The sequence below is a fragment of the Fukomys damarensis genome, unplaced genomic scaffold (genome assembly GCF_012274545.1).
Source record: "Fukomys damarensis isolate Sample0158 unplaced genomic scaffold, DMR_v1.0_HiC HiC_scaffold_14, whole genome shotgun sequence".
NCBI lineage: Eukaryota > Metazoa > Chordata > Mammalia > Rodentia > Bathyergidae > Fukomys > Fukomys damarensis.
Window position 1 is genome coordinate 74,174,748 of NW_022900926.1, and position 26,326 is coordinate 74,201,073.

Sequence of the window (26,326 nt, forward strand, 5' to 3'; positions counted from 1 at the left end):
GCTTCAGTTAAATGATTTTGATTAATTACACTTATATGATATGATTTAGAAATTCCATAATTTGATATTCCATTTCATTAGTTCAACACAGAAAGGCTACCTTTAAATCCTGATTTCGCATAATGAATAACTGCACTGATTTATCTGCATCTTTCATTAAGTGAACATTACAGAGATGATAGATTCTTTTTGTTTTGGTACTAGGGATCGAACTCAGGTCCTTGTGCTTGCAAGGTAGGCGGCAGAACCACTGAGCTAAATCGCTGGCCCAGAGATAATGGATTCTAAAAGAAATTTCTCAAACTATTTAGAAGCTTTAAATAATTTATTTTATTCTTGCTTCAGTTTAAGGAGACAGTTTTTTAAAAAGCTGGCATCAAGAAAAATATAGGGGAATAAAAATCAAAAATAGCAGTGGTATATTTATTACTGGCAAAGTTAAAGCTGTTTTGAAAGTAAGTTATGAAAATTCCCACTAAATTAAAACATGGTCAATCTTGCTATTTTTAAGAAATGACTTCAGAAATTTAACCCTTCAATGCCTACTGATCCATTTTGGAATGCCTATAACAATGGAACATAATGAAATGTTTCCAAATTCTTGTTCTTTGAATTTTTCTACATATCATATATGAATTTCATGTAAAAATTTAAAAAAACTTCAACCTTTGGCATAAATGGGTCAAAATTTTCACCTTTTTTCTCAGAATAATTCCAGTACTTTCCACTTACTAAAAAACACATAGACATAGTTTTGATGAAATCAGAACTAGTTTTATATCAATTCTTACTGAGATTAGTGGAGAAAGAAGTTTTTAAAAGCAGCAATACTTGGGAAGAAATAATTTTAAGACCCCTAGGGACAGAATAAAATAGGGGCATTTCTGAACCTATTTAGAAAAAGAAATTGTGAGTTGTCCATTTAATACAATGCTCCAACTGTCTTGTGAGTAATCTATGTGGAAAGCTCAACTAGGATTATAGAAATTCAGAAGGAATATGAATTCCAGCTGTGGTAATCAGTGAAGACATCATGAAAATATGGATGTGAGAGTTACTGAAGAAAATGGAAGACATTTCTAAAAGTGGAAATAGAGGGAGGTGCTTCCCAATTTACACAACCCAAAACAGTATTATGCTTACTTATCTTTTAAGAAACATTTATAATATGCAAATGTTTTAGAAATAATCCAATCTTCCCAAATTGATTTTATTATAAAGGGCAGTGGTGATAGCCTAAAATAGTTTATAAATCTGAAGCTTATCAATATCCATTAGAGAAAGATATAGAGAAATTCCCTTTCTCTCCACAACGACTGCATTTCATCCCAAACACTACTGCTGCTAAGTATTTTGCTCTCTTCCCTTTGGTCTCACCATTATTAGGAAGCAAGGAACAATGTCAAAAATACCAAAAGGAGGGCCAGGGATTTTGCTCAGTGGTTCTGTTACCTGCCTTGCAAGTGCAAGGTCCTGAGTTCAATCCCTGGTACCCCCTCATCCCCAAAATACCAGAAGGGAGATGTAAGTTTGAAGGAGGACTAATAACACAGGATAAAGATTAAATAAATTAACTAAAAAGTATTTGCTGGATTTGGTATATGAGTGAGGCCAAGTCAAACAAGTGAGGCCAAATATTTCCCCTGTGGTACCTGATTTATTATTTTTTTCTGACTTTGTGTATAACCTTGTTGAATAGTAAAATAATTTAATAAGAAACAGTCATTACCCAGCAACTTTCATTTTTCTTATGGTTTGTTCCCAAATTATCTCAGCAGCAAGGTAGGATGACTACCTAGAGTATAACAGTTGTTTTGATTTAAAAATGGACACTATAATCGGGCCTCTTCAGTCTGCAGGTACTTTCTTATCTTCCAGCAATGTTATCAAAAACAAAACAAAATCTACCATAAACTATTTAGGATATTTATTGTTGGGCTTTAAAGAGCTACTTTTATATTAGGAAATCTTCCCCAATTTCCTATTGTATCACTATGAACTGTTCCAAAAACAGTACCACTATGTTTTGGTTATCTGGCCACAGTCGGTATCTATAGGTCATTAGTTATTTGCCTGAGTAATCCCTAACATCAATTTACCAACTGCCCTTAGGTGTAGTCACACAGTGATACTACATAAAATAACTGTAATAAACTGTAATAACTGTAAATAAACTTAGGTATAAGACAACAAGCATTTACTTTTATTCAGACATTTATGGGTCAGTGGCTGGGCAGGATTGGTTTGCTCACCTGTCAGCCAGCAGGTGAGATGGCTTGGCTGGTCTAAAGTGGTCTCACCAGGGATAACTCTCCTCCATGAGGTTTTTGATGTCACTGGACTACCCTGGTCTTATTCTCAGGACAGAGATAGGGTTCTGAGAGTGAGGATAAAACTAACAAGATATCTTGTGGTCTAGGTTTAGAATTGCCATAATATCATTTTTGCCATATGCTATGGGCCACATCGAGTCATAAAGGCACCCAGATTCAAGGGAGTGACAATACAGCTCACAGGGGAATAGCTGAAACTGTACTGCAGAAGAAAGAGATATAGACAGGGCCGAAGACTGCAAGTCAATTTTAAAATCAACAAACTGAAAACTTACTTGGTAAACTAAGTAACCTGATTCTAATGATGCTTTCCTTTCATCCTTGAATCTGATAACTTATTTTATCATTATAAAACATAATGTCAAGGTACAGCATACTGAAATTAGACGGCAAGTTGAGATTTTAAGAGCATAAAGACTTGAGAAATACAGATTTTTGTAACCATAGGAAAAAAATAACAAAACTACTATACTAGATAATATGAGTATGTAAAACTAAGAGATTATATTGAAGTTATTTCTTGTTTTGGGGGGGTGGTACTGGGGATCAAACTCAGGACCTTGTGCTTGCCAGGCAGGCAGTGGAACCACTGAGCTAAATCCCCAGCCCTGAAGTTGTTTCTTAAATTTTCATTTACTGTCTATATACTTAGAGCCTAGTTATAGCATTTGAAGAACTATCAGAAATCATTTTATTCAAAGAGCAAAACCCATAAACTTTTAAAATGAACCATTTATTAAATCAGATTGTTATTCTTAACAGTTATGTAAGTTACATGTATGTTTAATTCAGAGTATTTCACATGAAAAATTTTAAACTCCTATAGGCAAGCAAAATTATACCACACAATATGTAAGTGGGAAAAGGGTACTGCTAAACATTCAAATAAGGCAAGTATTTAAAACAATAAAATAATAATAAAAAATTTAAGCATTCCTTTAAGAGAATTCAACACTACAAGCTAAATGTACTTTCTGAGTGTATTCATATATTCAAGGCAGTGTTTCTTTTTTTAAAACATCAAGAAATGGAATAAGGCTCATTAATAGACACAGCTGCCCTCAAGATTTCAATCTCAGTTGCTTTCTTTAAATTAAAATTCACAAAGTGCACAATTAACATATATCAAAAAACTGAATCTGCTACTCTAACAACAGCTGACCATGCTTACTTAATACTTAGTGGTTTATTGGACCAAAGTATGTCTTCTCAGGGAAAAAAAATAAGCCACTGTAAAATATTTAGTTTGAATTGTATGCTAATACTTTTCTTCTTAGAAACCAAAAATTATGGAGGAAGGGGTTATTTATCATAAGGAATAGAAAGCAAAACACTAGAGTGACCAAACATTTTCAAAGAACAAGCACCACAAAGGACATTTGCATTCAGTTTTGTAATATTTATCAATGCACTTTTCTTACTCCAACCAATCTACTTCATCAAATTCTGAATCATCTTCTGAGTCACTATATTCCACAGCAATACGTCGAGAGAGGATGGTGGCAACATCATTTTCAATGCGTTCATGCTTAGCTTCTTGTTCACGCTGCTCTTCTACTTTGCGTAGCTGAATACCTGATTAGTAAATTCAAACCATTCATTTTAAATCAAAATGCTAAATACTAGACATTAATTATCTTCCTGAAGTAAAATCAAATACATATAAGAAATACTAACTGGAAAATACAAAGAGCTATTAAAAAAGAATTTGAAGGAATCATTGTATAGAGCCATCAAATCTTTCAGTGTTATCATCTATGAATCAGTTGGTCACCTTTGCAGATAATCCAACGGATACCTAACAGTTTGTCTGCTGTACTTCCCTGTTTACCATTCTCTAAAAAGTTAACCAGGTGAGACATTTTTTCTATGACTTCTATGGTCAAATAGATTAAACACTGCTGAATATATTTTCTGTGGCTTTACTATGTCCTGAAATTGAAGGAAAGGCACCACTATTAATTCTTATATTCTTGGTGCTAGGAATATAATAGCTGCTTAGGAAATGCTGACTGAATAAATAAATAAATATAAGAAGTCTTTCTTGTTACTAAGGGAAAACTTTTAATCCTTTGCAGGAATCTGGTAAATCAAATGTCACCAGTAACGTAAGTGAACAGCTTCAACACTGAAGAAAACACCATTTTTAAAGGAGTTCATGTTTATATAAAGCATGATAGGATTTTAATTAAATTTTCTATAATATTTCAGTTGGATGCTTTATACATCTCACTTAATAAACACTTTAAGAATCCCTACTAATGAAAATAAAACCATTATAGTTACATTCTTTGAAAATGATTTAAAATGTTATAGCTTTACTTTCTAAATGCTCTTTATATAAAAACATCATTATTTAAAATTTTATAATGAGAAATATATTGTCTTAAATATTTGGAAAATTTCCAATGCTGCCACAACAATGTTTTCCATGACCCTGAGAAATTACCTTTTCGTATTGCTTCCAGTAGTACACTCCTGGCATCACTGATTACAGGTAGGGTTGATGGGTGACGCTTTGGCTCAGAAGCAGATATAACTTGTGATGGAGGAGATGGAGGCATTAATGGAGCATGCGGACCGGGGGCAGTAGATGGAGTTGGATGTAGCCCAGAGGGAGGATGAGCAAGAGCTGCAACTGTGACAGGTGATGATGGTCGAATGCCAGGTGGAGGCAGAGGAGGCGGTGGTGGGGGTGGAGGCAGCCCCTGGACTTCACCTTGTGGGAGTGGATGAACTGGTACAGTTTCACATACTGGGGCAGCTCTAGCTACTGGTGGAGAGGGCTGTACTAGAGGAGGTGCGATTGGAGGAGGAGCTGGGTGAAGAACTCCAGGGGCGATCTGGAGAGGAGCTGGAGGTGGTGGTACTGCTGGTGCTTGCAAAGCAGTGGCTGGAGGTGGAGGTGGGGGAGGTACTGGTGGGGGAGGAGTTGAAGTCATTGAAACTCTCAATGAAGAAGTTGACAAGGCAGATGGAAGAGGTGGTGGAGGAGGTGGGGGAGTGGGGCTCACAAACACAGGTGTTCTGCCTGTAGCTGGTGACTGAGGACGATTTTCTATCAAACCTGTAGTAGAACTGAAATGATAGAAAGATCCTGGCAAGTTATTAAAACAGGAAAACTAAATGAAATGAAAGAAATCGTAAATGACTGTTTACATCAAAGTAGATAAATTAACATGTTCCTTTAGAAATTTTAAATTCTTCAACACTATTTCAAAAGAAATAGTACATCAATAAGAAAATTAGTGAGCTATGTTTGGGTTTGTAATATTCTAAACGATCTAATCATCTCATACTTACTTTGAGAAACAAAGTGCTCAATTCTGTACTGTGATATGAATTTCTGTAATGACTCAATATTTATCATTTTTCATATATATATATATATTGCAGCTATGAAGACTCATAGTATGTCTTTTCAGTGACGTCAATGACAGCTAATAAAAAAACCACAAAGGAAATTTAGCTCTCTCTTTCAGTACATTAAATGAGTCAGTGACAGAAGGCTGATTTTTGGGGTTTTCTTTGGTACCAAGGATCAAACTCAGAACCCTGCGTTTGTAAGGCAGGTGCAGTTCCACTGAGCTAAATCCCCAGCTGTAAGGTTGCTTTTTAACTGAAAATTGTAAAACTGATCTCTAGTTCTTGAATCTTTTTCTATTAAAAATGTATAATTTGGATAACTCAGCAGATAAAATTCAAAACAGCTTTATTGAAAGATCATTACAAGCAACCACCTATTGTCTTTGAAGTTCTTAAAGTATTTTTCTTAATATGAAATTAACATTCTAATCTTAAGTTCCTATTACTTAAACCTTTATCACATTTCAAAAAATTCTTGCTTTCACAGGGCAGATACAGTACCACTGAGCTAAATCCCTGGTCTGTTTTGCTTTTTTTAATACACTGTGCGCAATGTATTTAATAACAAAGCTATCATAAAATGAAACACCATTTTAAACTCCTATAGGCAAGCAAAATCGTACCACACAATATATAAGTGGGAAAAGGGAATTCTTATTAGCCAAATTTTCCCAGGATGTGTCAGCTCTAATTACAGTAGCAAATTACATCCCACACATCTAATGTGACCAGCTCCTTCTTTCTATAAATAAAGTTTTACTAAAATACAACATATTCATTTGTACATGTATAGTATATGGTTGCTTCCATACTAAACTGAATCAAGTAATTGTATCAGAAACCATATACCCAGAAAGCCTAAAATATTTACTCTCCAACCCTTTAAAAATAAAGGTTACTGACCCCTAAAACAAAACACCATATTCTCATCCCAACATACCTGATACAGGTGGGAATGGGTTTCACATCTCCTGTTCCATGCATGGGTGGAGGCGGAGGTGGTTCATGGGGTCTGACTAAGACCCTTTCCTCAGCTCTAGTCAGAAGCTCACTCATCTGACTAAATGGCAAGGCAGAAAGTGAGTAAGATCCATCCATATGATCCACATATGTCTGAGGTCTGAAAGAAATAGGTACAATATATGTATCTTGAATTATTAGAATGTTCTCTGAATGTCAATATTTTAACTATTTTTTTTAATTTATAGAAATTTACTGTTAATACTATTTCTAAAACAAAGAAGGCCATTTACAGTGTAACTTTCCCTTGCTAATTAGGTTTATTATGACTATCACTACAACTAGTTTAGAGTGTTTTATTACTTCAAATTGAATACTAATTCAATTCATAAGGATTAAAAATATTACATATATATTCTTATAAATATGAAAGTAATTAACTTGTAGAAAAAAATCACGTTCAAAATTATCAGCCTCTATTTAATTTTTTTCTTTACATGAAGCTGCCACTGTCAGACAGAATATGAAAAACAGAATTTCCTACCACCTGGGTTTGTTTTCTTAAACTTATGACTTCTAAAAAGTCTTAGGGAGAAAGGCCTCTCCCATTCCAGCACCATAAAAATGGCTAGATACACTGCTTTCTTCCCTTCAGTGTTTCAAAGTGTAAGAATATAGTATTTTTTTTTCTGATACTAGGAATTGAACTCAGCTCCACTGAGCTAAATCCCCAGCCCTAAGAAAACAGGTGAGCAACAAAGCAACATGTGACTTAGATCAGACTCAATTTTAGCTTCCTTATGTGAAGGGTTATATTAACTGACTGCAGTGCATTCTTAGAACAAAGTTCAATTTGCACAGGCAAGTGAGAAATTATCATATTTACACTAGAAGGTCAGATACATACTTTAATTATTGACTGTAGTAGAAATGTTTGTCTACAGATCATTACTTTTTAAATCTTAATTTTCAATTATCAGTAGTAAAGCCAGTATCTCTCAGGTATATATTCTTAAAATAGGCCAATATATTTCACACTTCAGGCCAATAACATACATGTATTATTCAGAAGAAAACAGTAAGCTCTTTTCTATTAAAAAAACCAATGTGACAAATACATAAATGAATTTCTTAAGAGATATATGCCAGTATAATGTTTGCTATGGTGGCACGTTAGTTAGATTAGGGCCCCTGACCAGTAAGAAAGGCAAAGGATCTATTTGTATTTCTGCAAAAGAAGATGAATAATTTTGGTATTTCTGATACATGTGAGGTAGGAAAAGTGGCATATAAAGGAAGCCAGAGAACAACAACAACAAAAAAGACAAAATAGAATCCCTTCTCAAGTCTTACTTTATTTGCAAAAAATCAATAATACTTCCAAAAATTTCCCAACCCCTTTCTATTATGAAATTCTAGTAGATTCTGCCTGACAGGGAGTTGAGACTTCAGATGAAAGCTGAAATAACCCTGAAATTCATTTACTCCAACCACCTCTTCCTACAAATGACAAAAATCAAGTATGAAAATAACTTTTCCCAAGGTGAGATTTCAGTAGGCTCAGTGATCAGAATTTTGAAATCATCTTTACATTTACAACAACGTCTTCCAGTTCAATAGTTCAAGGACCCAAGACTTAGAAGTGCAAATATCACAAAGGACTGTCAAATCTTTAAAAAAAATAAAAGAAAAAAAAGAGAAACCTTGTTTCAAAATGAGAGGCGGGGCCATTAGCAACTTCGATATGCTTATGTAAGAGATTAGCATCATCTTCAGCCAGCTCTGGACCTTGGGCCAGCTTCTGCCACTCTCTCCGCCTGTCATGAGGTGCTCTTGGCACTTTTTCTGGTTCATGAGGACGATCTAGATTTTTCTGCTACAACAAATGTATGAATCAAAGCCAAAATTTTAAGTGTTAACTTTTTAAAAAAGAGGTCACAACAAATTCTACATCAACATTGAAAAAAACAATGTTCCACTCAACAGAAAACAGGATCTTTACACAACAGGAAAAAGAAGTGATTTCCACAGGATAGAAAGTGTTAAAAAGTCTAGAGTACATATAACCAATACCAAATACCCAAAGGGGCATGATAATATACATGTACGAAGCCAGGGAGGTATAAGATGGGGCATTTGGTGAACCAGATAGATGTGTCCATCTAAGGAATTCTAAAATTCAAAATTCCCGTGTTTGGCAAAAAAAAAAAAAAAAAGGACTTACAGACATAATCTCACTTGCCAATCACCAGCTTTCAAACTCTGGCTAGAACAGAGAGGCACTGTCTACCATGGAAGATGGTAACAAGAGGGCATTATAGGATTGGTGAAAGTAGAAACAGCTATAGAAGAAACAAAGGAATAATGAAGACAGATTTTGCACCTTTCAAAATTCTGCCTGAATCCAATTTGCTTCTGCCTTTTATATTATTAAAATGAAATAAAGCATATCCAAATTAATTTTATTAGAAAGTGGAAAATGACAACATAGATAACAGGAATACTTTGAGAATATAATCTTTCCAAAACATTTAGAAAACATTTAGGATAGCTCAATGACACAAAATATTACCTTAATATACTTGGTTTTAATAGTATCTGTACAATATTCCCCTGTTTCTTTGTACTGGAATTCCCTTCTATTCCCTGGTCCATTTAATTACTAATTATTCAAGATTCACCAGCAAGCTTTATTCCCAGCGTTTACCACCCTGTTTACTGGCTAAAGTAGTCACTGTTTTGTGCTACCCCAAACCTTAAGTGCATATCTCTGTTGTGGCACTTACTATGCCTTAATACTTACTATAATAAGCTATAATACTTTAAAATTTATAATTATAATAGTACAGTAATTTAACTGCTTATCTGTTCCCCATTAAACTGATCTTTATAGTTATAAAAGTTTCCATAAATATGGATCCAACAGAATAAGACTGTTTAAAGTACAGTGTAGGGAAAGGAAAGAAGGGAAAAGAAAAAATATGAGAAAATGAAAAATTGGAAAGAAAGTTTTTGTAAACAGGGAAGGGTGGAGGGGGTGAAGGGAGGGTAGAGGTATGGGGAAAAAATGAGAACCAAGACCTGTCATGTAAAAGTACAAGATCCGAGTGATGAATGTAACTGTACTATATACCTAAAAAGTACCAATAAACTCAATGAGAAAAAAAGTACAGGATTAATAAATATATAAAACAAAACATAAATATACAAAAATAACTTTAATTTTAAAATCTCTTCTAATACCTTCTGTTTCCTCTTTTCCTTCCTCTTATCCTCTGTATCTTGCAACATTTTTTCTTTCCATAGATCAAAGAAATATGAAGGATTGGTATAAAACTTCAAACCCTCTTTACCATCATCCCTGCAATATACCATTTAAAATAATAAGATAGACAGGCAATCAGAAAAGAAATAATCTTAAAGAAATGACTTACCTCCCACATTAATAAAACAGCCATGTTAAAATACTGTCAAATAGAATACTGAAGGCAATACAAAAGTTATTACAAATCAGAAAGGAAACTAAAAAAAGTAGAAAACCAGATACTTTTCAGAGTTATGATTAATAAAAGTTAATTAAAGTGCAACTGGGCAACTTCCATCCTTAACTTTTGCTGAATACCAAATTGTATACAAGTCCTTTGAGAAATTTCAATAACGGCAAATAATTTTGTCACAGTTAAAAGCCTGAAAAGACAGTAACATCATTTAGAAGAGAAATTTTAGTTTCAGCCAAGACTCTTTTTCTTATCTTACTAAATGCAAAAGATGCCACCTAACAGTCGTCCTAACAGTAACATTTATGTCCAATGACCTGCATACTGATTTACAGATTCAAATAACTATTTGGATACCATTTTACTCAAGATATGTGTTGTGCATCTTAAATTACCAACTTAACAAATCATGTGAAAGAACTCCAAAAAAAGGCTAATTCAGATTTTAAGCGGTAAACAGAATTTTTAAAAGATACTATACATTTTTTTTTCTTTTGGTACTGGGAGTCGAACTCAAGGCCTTGTACTTGCCAGGCAGGCACTGCACCACTGAGCTACAGCCCTGGCCCTTTATGCTAATATATTCTTTATGCAAAAAGTTAACATATATATGTCAAGAGTAGCTAGAATAAGCAAAATGACATTTATTAGCTATTTATTTTTCATTTGATTACAAATTAAAAAGCACAATAACAACTCCTTAACCTTCATATTAATAGATGTGCCAGTGGCTTTTCTTAATAATACTTGTCAAAATAACTTCCTTAAATAGGTCCTGACTTTTGCACACCAAAACCTTAGGGACTCATCTATAATGAACGAAGCAAAGGCGCTTCTAAAGGAAGGTAGGGAGGCCTCTCTGTATTAGCCAGAAGCCCAATAAAATAAAGAAAGTTTAGGGATTTAGCATTTAAGTCTGAAGTGTGAGATAAACAACAGACCTTTTTATTTATGAACCTACTGACCTATAAGGAGTGAGTATATTGAGAGGTGGAGGTTGTTCACAAACATCATATGTTTCCTGTAATGGAATAGGCAAAGTCTTGCGGTCAAAAAGCTGCTGATCTTGAATTGTAGAGCTTCGGAAAGCTTTTCTCATTGTTATATCTTGCAGAGACACTAAAACAAAACACAATTCATATTTTATTTGTGATTTAACCATAAGGACAGACTTATTTCTGTATTTTTTAACAGTTGGCATGGCTCAAAAGGTTGTGATCGTAGTGAGGTATGCATCAGGAACCATTTCAAATGCACTATCATTACATTTATTGCTATCATTCTGTTCCTCATTTTCCCAATCCTTGTGATTTCTAAAGTTCCCTAGGCCCTGATTAACTGAAACATATCTATACACCAAATATATCTTTTTCTTTTCTTTCTAAACTGCCATTCTTGCCATTTTGGCCCCACTTACCTTTGATTCTCTTTTTCTCTGTAATTTTTGTGCCCTATCATCTTTTTTTCCCATTTTCTCTTATTCCTTATTAGCTTATGGTCAGCAAAAACTCTCAAAAGAATTACTTGGTTATCAGTGGCATTCTGGGTTAAACACACTGATACCTCTTATTATATATACTATAATATTATACATGTACTATAAAGGTAAAACAAACTTAGAAGAATATTATCTACCTCACCCCACAAAGAATGGCTGCTATCAAGAAATCAAACAATAACAAATGTTATCGGGGTTGTGGGGAGAAAGGAACACTTCTCCACTGTTGGTGGGAGTGCAGACTGGTGCAACCACTGTGGAAATCAATATGGAGATACCTCAAAGAGCTGAGACTAGAGGTTCCATTTGACCCAGCCATCCCTCTGCTGGGTATCTTTCCAAAAGAATCATGTCACAGTGATATATGTGCACCTACATTTATAGTGGCACAATCTGTAATAGCTAAAACTTGGAAACAGTCCATTTGACCATCAGTTGGAGACTGGATAAAGAAGATGTAGTTTTTCTATAAAATAGAATACTACTCAGCCATAAAGAATGAGAAATTAGAGTCATTCATAGGAAAATGGATACACATTGAGGATATACTCCTAAGTGAAATAAATAAGTCACACATGTGTAAATACTGAATAGTTTCTCTGGTGTGAAAAATTACAATGGTACGTAAGATCCTTATGATATAATTGACAATGTGAAATAGGAAGAAAAGGGTTAAAGGGGTAGGGGAAATGGGAAGGGTAGGGGAAAGGTAATAAGGGAAAAGGAAAAAAAATGAGAAAATGAAAAAGTGAAATAAAGTATTTGTAAATAGGGAAGGGAGGAGGGGGTGAAGGGAGGGCAGGGATAAGGGGAAAAGATGAGAACCAAGACCTGTCATGTAAAGGTACAAGATCCCAATGATGAATGTAACTAACTGTACTGTATACCTAAAATGTACCAATAAACTCAATGAGAAAAAAAGAGAATATTATCAAGTACCAAGTGATCCATATTATTCTATATTTTTCTTATCTTTTTTATCTGTACTATAAGGATGTCTACCTAATCTTAAATTCTTAAAATCTGAGATGGTCTTGTAGATCAATATCCCCCAAAATTAGCACAACCCCAATCACATCAATGATTTAAAACTAACACCATTTACTTTTGGGGGGAGCAGCTGTGCAGCATGTTAAAATAACATGGGGCTGGGATCTAGCTCAACAATAGAGGATTTTTCTAGCATTCACAACGACCTGGATTCTATTATCAGGCACGCTGGAGGGGAAAAAAAGCATCAAAATATAGCATCCTAATTCTTAGTGATTTCTTCATATTTCAAAAGTAACTTCTGACACATGTAATACAGCTTTAAATTATACAAACACTTTATACCACAGCAAAGTATGTGACCAACTGTCATAACAATTCCCATTCTTCTCACAAAATAGATCTCTATCGTTCTCATAAATAAAATTCATTCAACATGAAGATCTGGATCTATGGCACAGATGGAGCAGGGGAGATGGGCTCTGCAGTGGCCATATAAATGCATTTCCAATGATTTCAAGGATACATATATAAACATTACAATAAAATTAAAAGGAAAAAGTTTTTCCTTATTATAACTGAAGAGTGGTATAGGAGACATTAACGAATACACACAATAGGGACTAGATGCTTCCGCTGATTTTCATTCAATCTTTACAACAATTTAGTAAAATAGAAATAATTATTCCATTTTTAAATACAAGAAAGTCAAGCTGGGTGTGGTGGTGCATGCCTGTAATCCCAGCACTCAGGAGGATCGCTGTGAGTTCGAGACCAACCTGGGCTACACAGTGAGTTCCAGTTCAGTCTCAACTACATAGTGAGACCCTGTCTCAAAAAACAAAAAACAAAAAACAAAAAACAAAAAAAAACAAAAAAAATAAATACAAGAAAGTCAAGCCTAGAAAATACATAAAAAAGCAGCAAAGCTAGAACAAAAACCTCTGGTCTGTCTTAGTCTTGTGCCATAATGCCACACACTTTCCTATTCAGGCTGTCAGAGAAGCTTGTGTTGTATGCAATCAAAATGCTCCAGTTGTTGCCACTCTATGTATTAACCCCAAGTATTCTTAACTTTTACTACTAACCCTAAGTAAATAACCAAGGTGGAACTGAGGGCTTAATCTCCCAAAACTCTGTTGATAAATGATACAAAGATCATGTGTGGTAACAAGCATGATGTACTTTTCTACCTTCCACTTCTGTCAATTGTGTTACTGTGACAAAGCCCCTTCCAAGGTGTCAAAGTAATACTTGATGTTACTTAAATTATATTATACATCACCTAAGCACATAATTTGCAAACAATGAATTTAACTGAATTAAATATAACTACACAAGTCTGTGTTCATAACTCTTTCTTTATGCATTTTGTAAGTTATACTGGCAGTTTTTTTGCAGTTATTACCTGATGGTAACAAAAATACTGATACTATAGTCTGTAACTTAGTATTCACTGTTTGAATTCTCACTGAGTTTCAATATCTAGGTTAAATAATCCTTTTAAACAACCTTCCCAAAACAATTTGAAATTAAGTGGTTCAGCTTCTAGATTCAGAATTCTTCCCTACTATTTCATGTAACTTTAAATGAAATTATACGCAATTGTGAAACACATATACTTTTTGTTACATATGAAAACTGTAATCAGTACTGCCAGATGACAAACATTCACAACTATGTGAGCTATTTAGAAAGAAAACTTTGGAACATAAATTATATATTTAAAGTATAGACAGCCAAGGGGCCAGGAATTTAGCTCAGTGGTGCCGTCCCCTGCCTCGGAAGTGCAAAGTTGCGAGTTCGATCCCTAGTACCAAAAAAAAAAAAAAAAAGTATAGATGGCCATAAAATATTTTTTTACCGCTAGCAATTATTTCAGGAATTTCATAAAATATAACTAATGTACATACTTAAAGGGTATCACCAAGAAAAAAAATAATAAATGGGCAGTTGCTGAATGGGTATTTCTCCAAAGAAGATACATAATGGCTTATAAGCACATGAAAAGACACTCTGTATTATTAGTCATCAGGAATATAGGCTACAACATAAGCGAACATTGAAAACATGATGGTAAGTGAAAGTACTCTTCATTCACATAAATGCCCAAAGAGGCTAAAAATCCAAATACAAAAAGTAGACTAATGATTCCTAGGGGAATGCGCAGGGGAGGAAAAATGGAGAGTGACTGCTAAGGAGTATGGGTCTTCTTTAGGAATGATAAAAACATTCTAAAATTGACTACAGCAATAGTGGCATAACTCTGTTGAATACATTAAAAAAAATCACTCAACTGGATGCTTCAAATTTTTAATGGACAAGTTATAAGGCTATTTCCCTATAAGAAGTAGAGCTTTGTTTTTTCTTGTATGTAGAGCTATGAGTTTGTATTTCTTGCAAGTAGTATAAACTTAGCATATTTCTCTCTCCTTATTTAAACCCTAAATTAGATTAGGTCATAAAAATGTTGGTCCATCACCAAGACATACACTATTATGTTGTGTTTTACTTTTTGCTTTTCCAGTCACATCCTTTAATTATTTTCATTGTATGGTTTAAAAATATTATCAAACAAAACCATTTTGAAGAGTTATAAGATAGTCACATTAAACAGTTCTCTGTAGTAAGTAAAAACTATGTTCTTAGTAGTTCTATTTCTTTCTGTAAATTAAAGAAAAAAAAGTATTCAGGAAACATCATTTTTGCCTCTGTCAAGGCATAAAAACTGCTTTAAGATTTCTATCATTAATTTACCCAGCACGTGGCTTTTTAACCTAGTAACCCTGATTTAATCTTGCCATACAATATTTCTGCCCTCTGCACTGCCAATTTGTTTTTGAAATAATCATTTAATGTGGGCAGTGACATTCAGTTAAATGACTAGATCTGACTGTTGTAATATGTACATACAAAAACATGCTCAAAGGAACTGCACACCTATGGAATGAAAATTTATGATTCTAGGTACTCATAAAGTAATTTTTACTTCTAAGACAACTGTATACATATAAATCAAAGGAACAAAGAGAAAAATAGATGAAAAGGTCTGTTTGAAAGGTCTTTCAAATTAAGAGCTAAATAGTTATAAAAGGAAGAGAATAAAAGAGTAGAAATGAAAGCCACTTCAATGGTATTTACAGATAATACTTTGATTTATTACTTTAACATGTACATCAAAGGTAAAAAAATTGTAATAAAATAAATTGTAATAAATTCACGTTTAATACTATTCTTAAATATACTGTGCATCTCACCTATCTTACTATATATATGTGGAAAAAATATAATATGAATAACTTACATTCTTCCTCTTTTGGGTCAAGCTGTGTAACACTAACAGATAAGCGGTCCACACGTTCCTGCAATGAGTTAACTCTGAAGGAAAAACTGTGTGCTTCATTGAATAATTCCCCAAATATATCTTCAGCATATTTACCTAAGCAAAAATAAAGCATACACCGTAAAATTTAATGTAATCATGACATTGTCCTGTTGAATTTAGCGTTCATTTAGAACTATTTTAAACTCCAAACTCTAGCTTAAACATAAAAGTCACTTAAGTATTGTTGGGGGAGGGCACAAACACTGAGAAATCTGATTTTAAATTCTCTACAACTTCCTTATGGATCATTTATGTCTAAAATAGAAATACTCTCCTTGCTTTATCCATACTTATCTACCTGATGAGGGTTAGGGAAAAGCATCTTGTGAAAGGTGATATACAAATAATATGTCTTCCAATCCAAAATCAGCATGTATAAACAGAATATGTAGTACCGAATTTCAGACTACATGACAGAATACAGATTTTTTTTCATAAACCTAGACGTGCTGCCTCAGATATGCCTAAAACACAGATTCAGAAAACTTATGTGGGATCCATCACATTCGTATTATAATTTCTTTTAAAAAATTATCAAAAATTGAAAATCCTTGTATTTCTCAGGTCATGTAAATCTCTATTACCAAAAAGAGTAAATCAAAATAACTAGAAGAACATCTTGCCACTGATGAATTTTGAAGAGGGAGAAAACAGATATTTTAAAAAAGCAATTTAATAAACAGTCCAATTTTTTGCTCCATTCACTGAGATTTTGGTATCAATTTCTTCATCTATAAAGTAAGAATAAAAATATCAGTCTCAGGAAGAAGCTCTATGCAAAGAAAACAGAGAGCAAAGGGCCTGGTAGGATACCTGACAGAAAGCAGAAGGCCAACAACAGGGAGCATTTAACTACAGCATCAGGTAAGAGCCACAGAGCACAGAGAGATGCATCCAACTCACATATACGGTACGGTGTTCAAGACACCAGGAGAGACCCTGAGATTCCTTGGCAGTAAGACAAGCACCCAAATGAACAAAAAGGTGATATTAAATTATTCATTTATTCAACAAATCTTATGGATATGAATGCTTGTGACAGAGAGAGATAATTTCATCTTTAAGGGTGCTAGTTTAAAATAGGACATCTTAACTTACAATCTCTATTCTTAAAATGATATGCAGAATTTGATTCATTTGCACTTTTCGTGAAATTCCATAACTTTTAAACAAAATTCATTTTGAAGAGTGTAAACCCTCACACCCACTCCCAAAGTACCTTGTGGATCCCATCCCATCCCATCCCATCCCATGCATCCTCTTCTGATATCTCTTCTTACTTTTCAATCTATCTCCTCTTCCCTACCTAAGAGAATGAAGTTTACACTGTGAAACTGTATATATAAATGAAAATCAACCATCTTTACCTTTATTATATCATTTCTCTACTCAAGAACCTAGATCTCATTATTCATGAGCTAAATTTAAATCCCCTCCCAATACGTCTTCAATTTACTTATCCAGTATCATCTGTCTCTTTAATCTCCCTGTGTACACATTATTTTTGCCTCTATTCATTTACTAAGGTCATACATGTTGAAATACCTTCCTCCCCATCCTTCTCTACCTCTTCAAATTCTTTTGTTACTTAGAGGCCCAATTCACCAAGCTTCCCTTAATGATTTTACCTATCATTATCTCTTTTTATTAAGTTCTTGAAACCTAAAATTCATGATACTAATTACATACCTGCTCATACTGTTGAGAATAGTTTTTGTGTTTATCATATCTGGGATTTTTCAAGCAAACTTTTGAGACAAGAATCATTTGGTTTTATCACATAACAAATGTTCAATGTAACCTGTCCAATGTCTACCTAATTTGCCTTACCAATCCAACCTATCTATTACCCTCCTACTTATCTTCTTATTCTCATTAGGCTGTGGTTTAGGTATGATTTGTCGCCTAGATGATATGTGTTCCAAGCTCAGTTCTCCATGCAGCAGCACTAAGGTGGCAGGACCTGTAAGAGGCAGGGCCTGGGGCATTACTCTTAGAAGGGACTGATACTGGTCTCAAAGAGTGTTCTCGAGAGGCTAGTTTATTTATAAAGCAGTCATCCCATGAGCTTGGCCTCTTTTGCACTAAACTGATTCCATTCCCTTCTGTTTCTATCCTACAGTTACCCAATCAAAAGGGCCCTTACCAAAGGATGAATAGATGAGGCTACTCAATCTTGGACTTGCAGGCCTCCAGCACTGTAAGTTAAATAATTTTCTTTCCTTTATTTGTAAGTATACAGCTTCGGGTATTTTGTTGTAGCAAGAGAAAAACAGATGAATACACTACCTGTCAAATAATTTGTTTGAAAGCTCATGTTGGTAGCATGAACTGACTATATTCAATAAGAGCAAGACATGGGAAAAAAATGGCAAAAGATCCATTGGATAATCAGTGTTCTGATGGTTAAAACAATAAATGGGGAAGAAAAAATTACATAAAGTTAATTCTAGGTTTTGAGTAATCATCTATTGCAAAGAATTACGTTCTTCTAGGAAAAATTTCACTAAAAAAACTAAGATATATTTTTTATGAAAAAGTGAGGAGGATGTCCAGCCCCAAGCCCTAATTAGGCGAGGCCCTAATTTCCTTTCATCACAGTGTTCCCAAGCACTTTTGGTGCTGACAGTAGTAACAAAATAAATTATTGAGAACTATTTTAGAGAGCCAAGTTTTCTAACTAACTCAGAGATTATTAAATGAATCAATAATTATTTCAACTATTTTGGATGCACTGTTGCAAAATATATTCTAAGTTTCCCTGCCTTCTTAAATGGAATACAAAATGTAATTTAACTTTTTCTTGAGGTTTCATGGTTATTGTCCTAGCACAGAAAACAATCTTGAAACGTATATTTGCTTTTAGCTAGATGTGATGGCAAACACAGCACTCTGGAAGACTGAGAGAGGAGTATTCAAGTTTGACCCTTGCCTGAGCAACTCAGGCCCTGTCTCAAAATAAATGACAAGGACTCAGGATGTAGCTCAGTGTGAAGATCCTGGGTTCAATCACCAGTAGCACACACACAAATACACAATTTCCTTTACACTAGATGGTTTCTTTCCAGTTTTTATATTATTCAATTCTTCAATTTTATTTCAAGTCAATTCTTCCTTTGCTGTAAACTGTGTTTTAATTGGTTATTGTTTTAGTTACATGCCTCATTCTATTATGTTCCTCTACCTCTTCTTTCAATTCTTGGAAGCACAAATGTTTGGAAAACATGTCATCAAATCTGAATCATCAAAGTAAAAGTAAACAGGCTCTGGGAAAAGCATTAATTGATTATTTTATATGCATGGTACTTTAATACATGGGCTTATTGCCAGGGATTTTGCTCAGTGGTTCCACCACCTGCCTTGCAAGGGCAAGGACCTGAGTTCGATCCACAGTACAAAAAAACAAAAACAAAAACAAAAACAAAAAACATGGGCTTATTTATTCTATCTAGAGGCCTTTTAAGTTTAATTCCAGGTTCTCACTATGTCAAGTAGGAAAACTGCCAGAAAACAGGCTAATTTCAGGGTACTATTGTTCCACTTTGCTATGATACTTTGTGTTTTTCTCTTTACTTTTGAATTTCTACAAACTGCTTAGAAAATGCCTACGTGGCCTCTGATTCTAAATATGAAGCACCTGAAACATAATATATTTAATATATAGAGTTTAGCTACAACACAACCATGTGCTTATGTTGCTTCTATAGATTCTATCACACTAAAAAATTCCTTGCATTTTCACATACAGTTTATATTAGAAATGTTAGTATTACAAATTCACATACTCAATCATATTAATTCTAAATTACATATTGGGCATACACCTAAAGCGAGATGCCTGTGTTATATTCAAAAGTTCACTTTAAGAAATGTTTTGTCTAAAGCTATTTGTTATTTCTATGCTCTTAACGTGTATCTTGTGCCAGGGATTTAGCTCAGTGGTTCTGCTGCCTGCCTCACAAGCTCAAGGACCACAGTTCGATCCCCAGTACGAAAAAGAAAAAAAACAAAAACAAAAACAAAAAACTCATGTATCAACATTAATATAGTGATGTATTCATGTATATATAATAAATATTTTACATGAAGTCATGTTACATTAGATCAATCAGTGGTAGGCCATGAAAAAGTCAGCAAAATATCTTAAAACATGTTCAAAAGGGTAAATCACATATCCTACAGCATCATTACTAAGCTATGATGTTCAGTAGATTAGGTGCATTAAATGTATTTTTAACGTATTTTCAACTTATGATGAGCAAATTTTATGTAACTCAGTATGACAACAGTTTATGTAACATTTACACTATTTTAGTTGTGATATCTACAAATGATTTAAAATACAGTATAAGGTAGGGTATGTGTGGGTTATCTGCAAATCTATCCCATATTAAAAAGGGACTTGAGCATCTGTGAATTTTGGTATCCAAAGAGGGTTCTATGACCAATTCCCTACAGATACTAAGGAATTAACTGTACTTCATCATGAAAAGGACATATAAAAGTTAAAAGAAAAGGGAATAAAGAGCCAGTTCTAACTATTAGGAGAATCTATGCTGATGGGTATTGGCTAACTGGATAAATGTAGAACTCCTTGGAGAATATATGTAGGCCAAGGACGCCAGTTTTATCTTTAAAAATGAAATGTAGATGTTTTATTAAATAGTTAATCCTTCAACTCAAAATATAGACAGTATTTATTTTTAAAATTTTCTACATGAATAAATTTAGAATATGGGATATAATTTAATTCTTTAATCAAGTAGCTCTGCTCTGTAATGTTATAATGGGACTATACCACATATTTTCTCCTGTACCAACCAATCCAATGGTCTTTATTCTCTGGTCAATCAGTTTCGCTCCTGTCTGCCAGCAGCCAAGTTCACCTGTTTTCCTAACCTGCTGCATTATCAAACTCTTGACTCATGTCCTGTGATGTCCCCTAGATAAAACTAACCTGACTAGGCTAATCTTCTGACTAGCGATGACCTCACACTTTTCACTTTGGATCCTTGATAATAAAATATAGATAGCTACTTATGTCCTGCAACACACATAGTTGAAGCCTCTAAAAATGGGAACTAGAAATTACACTTAGGCAAAAATACAACTCAGATCCTACCTTTCATAGACTGAATCACATCTAAAAACAAACCTCAATACTGCTCATCCATCATGTGTTTCTGTTCCTCAAGATTTCATCTTTACTTCCTTTTCTCAGGAATGCAGGGGGAAAAGGCTGTCTAAAAAAACTCATTAATTTTATTTAAAATGTAATAATTTTCAGGATAATTTTATGGTCTTCATACCAAATATCCCTCCACAATTAATCATAAACACATATTAATATTTTAAAGGAAAACATTCTGTTTTGTAACTCTGACAAACAGATACTTACTTAGGCTACTTAGTTGTCTAATTATATTTGCCAAGGAAATATTGGTTACACATTCCAATTCGTTCTTAATGCCCCTCGGCAGTGCTGTGTGGCACAAGTGCCTAGGATCAATGTTTCTTTTCACTAACGGCATCTTGAGATCAAGTTCTGTGCCAGTTCACCTATGGGAAATAAAATAATAAATTATCATTCAATGGAAACAAGCAGTTAGGCTCTCATCACATTTAAGAATAAAGTTATTTGTGTGAAGATAATGAAAATGGAGTTATCTGACTAAAGCAGTCAAAACTGATTTAAGTTTGTTTCATTCCCAATTATTAAAACATCAATATTACACAACACATTTAAAAATTTTTTATTTTAATGTCAGTAGCTACACTGTAAATTTATAATTACCATCATCACCATTTTCCTAAATCCACTTGTTTTAGTTTACTACATATAGGAATTCTTTTCTAGAGAACTGGTATTGATACGAGAAGTCCTCTCTAAGGAAGTAAGTACAGTACATAAAGGGATTAAAGAAGTCCAGCGCCTGAAATCTATAGTTGATTAAAAAGTTCAACTTTCTTTGAATTACAGATCATCCTCACTTTGTTGCTTCCCATATACACAAATTTCAGCAACCAGAGTTTAAACACCAGTCCCTCAACCACATGTTCAAATTTCAATTACCAAAGTGTATTAACTGAATAACAGCAAAGACAAACTTCACTGCTAGCAGTTGAGTTCACAAATCACTGTTAATGTGAGATGCATGTAATGATCTTTCAAAGTCCTTTGGTGATTTGGTCACACTCCATTTGTTATTCTAGTCAACTGCAGACAGACAGCAAAGTCCATAGCTACCCAGTATTTTTTCCTCCCAGTGCTAAACCAACATGAAATTTTACAAATGGGTGAGGGAATTGGTTAACGAAGATAAGAGAGAAGAGAGTAGCAAAAACACCAAATGGTAACCCTAGAAATTTAAATCCAACGTAAGTGGATTAATAAAAATAGAAATTTCTTCTTAATAGAAGAAAGACTGCTATTGCCCCTAAAGAATTGAACATATACAGCCAGAGGAACTTAAATGAAGGCAAATTTACAGTCACAAATGAGGAATGTGGTTACAACAAAAAGAAGTGACACCTAGCAAAACTTCACATTAAAGCAACCCTTGGAGCTATTTCGCTACACTGAAAGTGCAAAAGATAAAATGCTGAAACCTCATCCAAATTCATGCGAAGACAGGGAAAAAAGATGCTTCTGCTGCTAGATGGGCTATTGTAAGTTAGACAAGAGGAAAATACTGCTCAAAGTGCTCTTGGAAAATTTTCAAAAAAAGAAATACAACGCTAATTCTTAATGTTCTTAATGTTTTCTATTGCATTATAGTAAATCAATTTTTAAAAGGTCTTTAAATTTTTGCCAGCTATTTCTCAGAGGACTAATATTTAGAATATGCAAAGAATGAAACAAAAAAAATAATTAAACCACCTAAAATTAAAGACCCAGTCAAAAAATAGGCAAGAGAAATAAACAGACATTTCACAGAAGAAATACAAATGGTCAACAAAGGGCTGGCGATTTATTTAGCTCATTGGTTCCGCTGCCTGCCTCACAAGGGACCTGAGTTCCATCCCTGGTACCAAAAAAAAAGGCCAATAAAAAAATGCTCAACATTTCTAGCCATTAGAGAAATGTAAATTAAAAGAACTCTAAGATTACATCTTACTCCAGAAAGAATGGCAATCACTAAGAAATCAAACAATAACAAATGCTGGTGAGGCTATGGTGAAAAAGAGAAACCCTTCTGCATTGCTGTTGGGAAAGTAAACTAGTACAACCATTATGGAAATTAATATGGAGATTTCGTAAAGAAGTGAAATTAGAAACTGTGTATGACTCAGCTATCCTCCTTAGGTATCATTCTTAAAGAGCTTAAGACATCTTTCTACAGTGATAAATGCATACCAGTGTTTATAGCAGCACAATTCGTAATAGCTAAATCCTGGAAACAGCCTGTATACCCACCAACAGATGAATGAATAAAGAAAATGTGGTATCTATATATAATGGAATAGTACTTTGCTATAAAGAATGATGACAGATTTGAGACATTTGTAGGACAATGGATGCACCTGGAAAAATATAATGTTGCGTGAAATGAACCAGACACATAAGCTTAAATACTGTATGGTATCTCTTATCTGAGTGAGGCAAAGTACAACACAGAGAATGATAAAAGGATGGACAGAAAGGGACAAGCAGGTGGATCTCTTGCAACAGGGAAGTAGTCCAGGGGAAAAAACATGAGGGTTGAGGAGGAGAGGAAGGGGAAATAAGTAGAACAAAGATATGCCATGTATAGGAACCTAACAACCTCAATTAATATAAACATATGCTATAGCATGAGCTAAGATTAATAGTATCAACAAGAATGAAAAATGGGACAAGGGAACTAGAGGAGGGAGGGAGAAGAGGGATGGGGAGGGAGATAAAGAAACAAGTAGTGGTATGTATACAAAGCCACTCTCCAGGAAGACTGTAAACTCCATGAACTGCAAATGTACTAATACAATAAAAAAGTAAAAGTTAAAACAGTCCTTATAAAATGAATAACCAAGAACAGCGTTTTTTGGAAACAAGGCTATTATAAATGGGGAGGGAAAGAAGGGTTGAATGGAGGGAAGGAGAATGGGGGAAAAGGATTAAGATATAATTATGTACAGGAACAAATCCTCTATGATGAATGTGATCAATATATATGACAAATGTACTACTACAAAGAAGTTAAAAAAAGTGATGTTTTGACAAAAAATTTTGAAGAACACTGAACAATTACCATTTTTATCATTTAATGAATTAAAAGTTTTTCATTTTCTCAACTTGCAGTCATTTTTATAGACCCACACCACTGTGCAAATGAGAACTGCCTGTACTTACCTACTAGCAAATAATGGTTCCTGAAGGAAATTATTTACTATTTACTGAGTTTCAATGACTACCACAGAAATTCTGGATGATCTAATTACACTAAGGTGTCACTTATCTACACACTTTTTAAAGTAAGCATTTCCATAAAATTTCTCCTTTGTTCCATTTCTCTCATTTTCAAATTATGCAATTTAAAGTGTGCAATATGAAACATACAAGAAAAAAATGGTACAACTAAAAAATTTAATAGTCATGTAACCTCATAAAGAAATAAAACACTGCCTGGACTGCAGAACGGTTGTACTGTGGTCCCCCCCTTCACAATCATCCTTGCTTACTTCTTCCCCAAAGACAGCCTTTATTCTTTTATAATAAACAAGTCTTTGTTTTTCTTTATAGTTTACTACTTCAGTAGGAAATTCTAAACACTGCAGTTTTGTTTCGGTTACTATCTGAAGTAAATGGAGTAACACATGGTATTTTTTGTGGCTCCCCTCTTTCATTCAGCACTGTACTCATAACATTCACCCATACTGCTTTGTGCAGATGCAGTTTGTTCATTTTCATTCTGTGCCATATCCCACCTTATGAGTACACCATACTTGCTCATTTCTACATTGCTTTGAGTTGTTTTCAATTTCAGGCTATTATGAACAGCACTGTAACAAAGATTCATGTGCCTTCCTATTTCAAATACACTTTTAGAGAAGAGCCAGGTTAAGTATATGCATACCTTCAGCTTTAGGAGATGCCAAATGCTCCAAAACTGACTATAACAATGTGTACTCTTCAGCAAAAGGGCTCCTGAGACTCCATATTCTTATAGTACTTGATACTGTCAGTTCTTAAAATCTAATTACTCTTTGGGGTTCATCATGGCAAGTTACTGTAGTTTGAAATACTATTAATAAATTTAAACACCTTTTCAGCAGATGTCTATCCATCTTTTGAACTCTGCTCTTGAGAAATACCCATGTGGTGCTCCTGTGTACTCTCTCTGCCATTTCCTGTGTATAAGCTGATTTGCAGCAACACAGAATGAGTCATTTGAACATTATATATGATCAAAACATTTTCTTTTCTGTCACTCACTAATTAACTTTTTTCTTTATTTAAACAGTTTATTTTTCAAGACAGGTATATGTTAATGTTACATACCCCTCTACATGCTGCATATTTCCTTTTAGGAAGCACAGATATGCTTGGTAGAGAAGTTTTGGCTAGTTCACTATTAATGAGGGTGTGTGTGTGTGTGTGTGTGTGTGTGTGTGTGTGTGTGTTTTGAGGCAGGGTCTCCCTTTCTAGTTCAGGCTGGACCTAAACTCACTATGTAGCCCAGGCTGGCCTGGAACTTAAGTGTCTTCTGCCTCAGCCTCCTCAGTGCTGGGATTATGGGTGTGCGCCACTATGCCCGGCTCTTAATGAAGTTTTTTAATGAATAAAAGTTCAATCAAAATGGTGGTATTTCTCAAACTCTTTTAGTTTTACTATGAAAGACAATTTCTGAAATCTTTTTCAATACCAAGACGATTAAATAGGACCATCTCTATTTTCTATTAGCTTTGTTTTGTCTTGCACTCTTACTCTATGTTTTTTATATATTTGTTTAGCACTGTTGTCATCAGTCATTTATATTTTTAAATCCAATTTCGGACTCTATGCTCTTTTACTAGTCTATCTTTGTAACATGAACTAATGATACAGCATCTTAATAGAGTTTTATATAGGTCTTGATAATCAACAGGGCAGGCTATTTTTGGCCCTTCATATTTCCTGTAAATTTTTACAATCAGATTAGTAAGTCGCATACATACAAACATACTGGGAATTTGAATAGAACTGTACTAAGTCTATTGATCATATTAGGGAATACATTTCTTCCTATCTATGAACACAATACAGAATCCCTACAATTATCTCAGAATTTTAAAATGTCTCAATGCTTTATAGTATTAAAAAAATTTTATGTATTCGTAG

General features: G+C 34.1%; 1 protein-coding gene across 5 annotated transcripts in view; it reads right to left on the bottom strand.

Moving 5' to 3' along the window:
• Nucleotides 1–3,157: 3,157 nt before the first annotated feature.
• Nucleotides 3,158–26,326, bottom strand: part of Wasf1 (WASP family member 1) — a 69,144-nt gene continuing 45,975 nt past the window's right edge. For 4 of the 5 annotated variants that reach the window (XM_010635272.2, XM_010635271.2, XM_010635273.3 and 1 more), the window contains 8 exons: nucleotides 21,428–21,588; nucleotides 15,949–16,083; nucleotides 11,122–11,275; nucleotides 9,903–10,020; nucleotides 8,363–8,535; nucleotides 6,640–6,819; nucleotides 4,783–5,411; nucleotides 3,158–3,908 (listed from right to left, as the gene is read on the bottom strand). In XM_010635272.2, coding sequence (XP_010633574.1) covers nucleotides 3,751–3,908; nucleotides 4,783–5,411; nucleotides 6,640–6,819; nucleotides 8,363–8,535; nucleotides 9,903–10,020; nucleotides 11,122–11,275; nucleotides 15,949–16,083; nucleotides 21,428–21,560 — 1,680 coding nt within the window. In that variant the 5' untranslated portion in view covers nucleotides 21,561–21,588 and the 3' untranslated portion in view covers nucleotides 3,158–3,750. The remainder of the gene's footprint in view (nucleotides 3,909–4,782; nucleotides 5,412–6,639; nucleotides 6,820–8,362; nucleotides 8,536–9,902; nucleotides 10,021–11,121; nucleotides 11,276–15,948; nucleotides 16,084–21,427; nucleotides 21,589–26,326) is intronic. The other variant, XM_010635274.2, reaches the window with a different exon arrangement.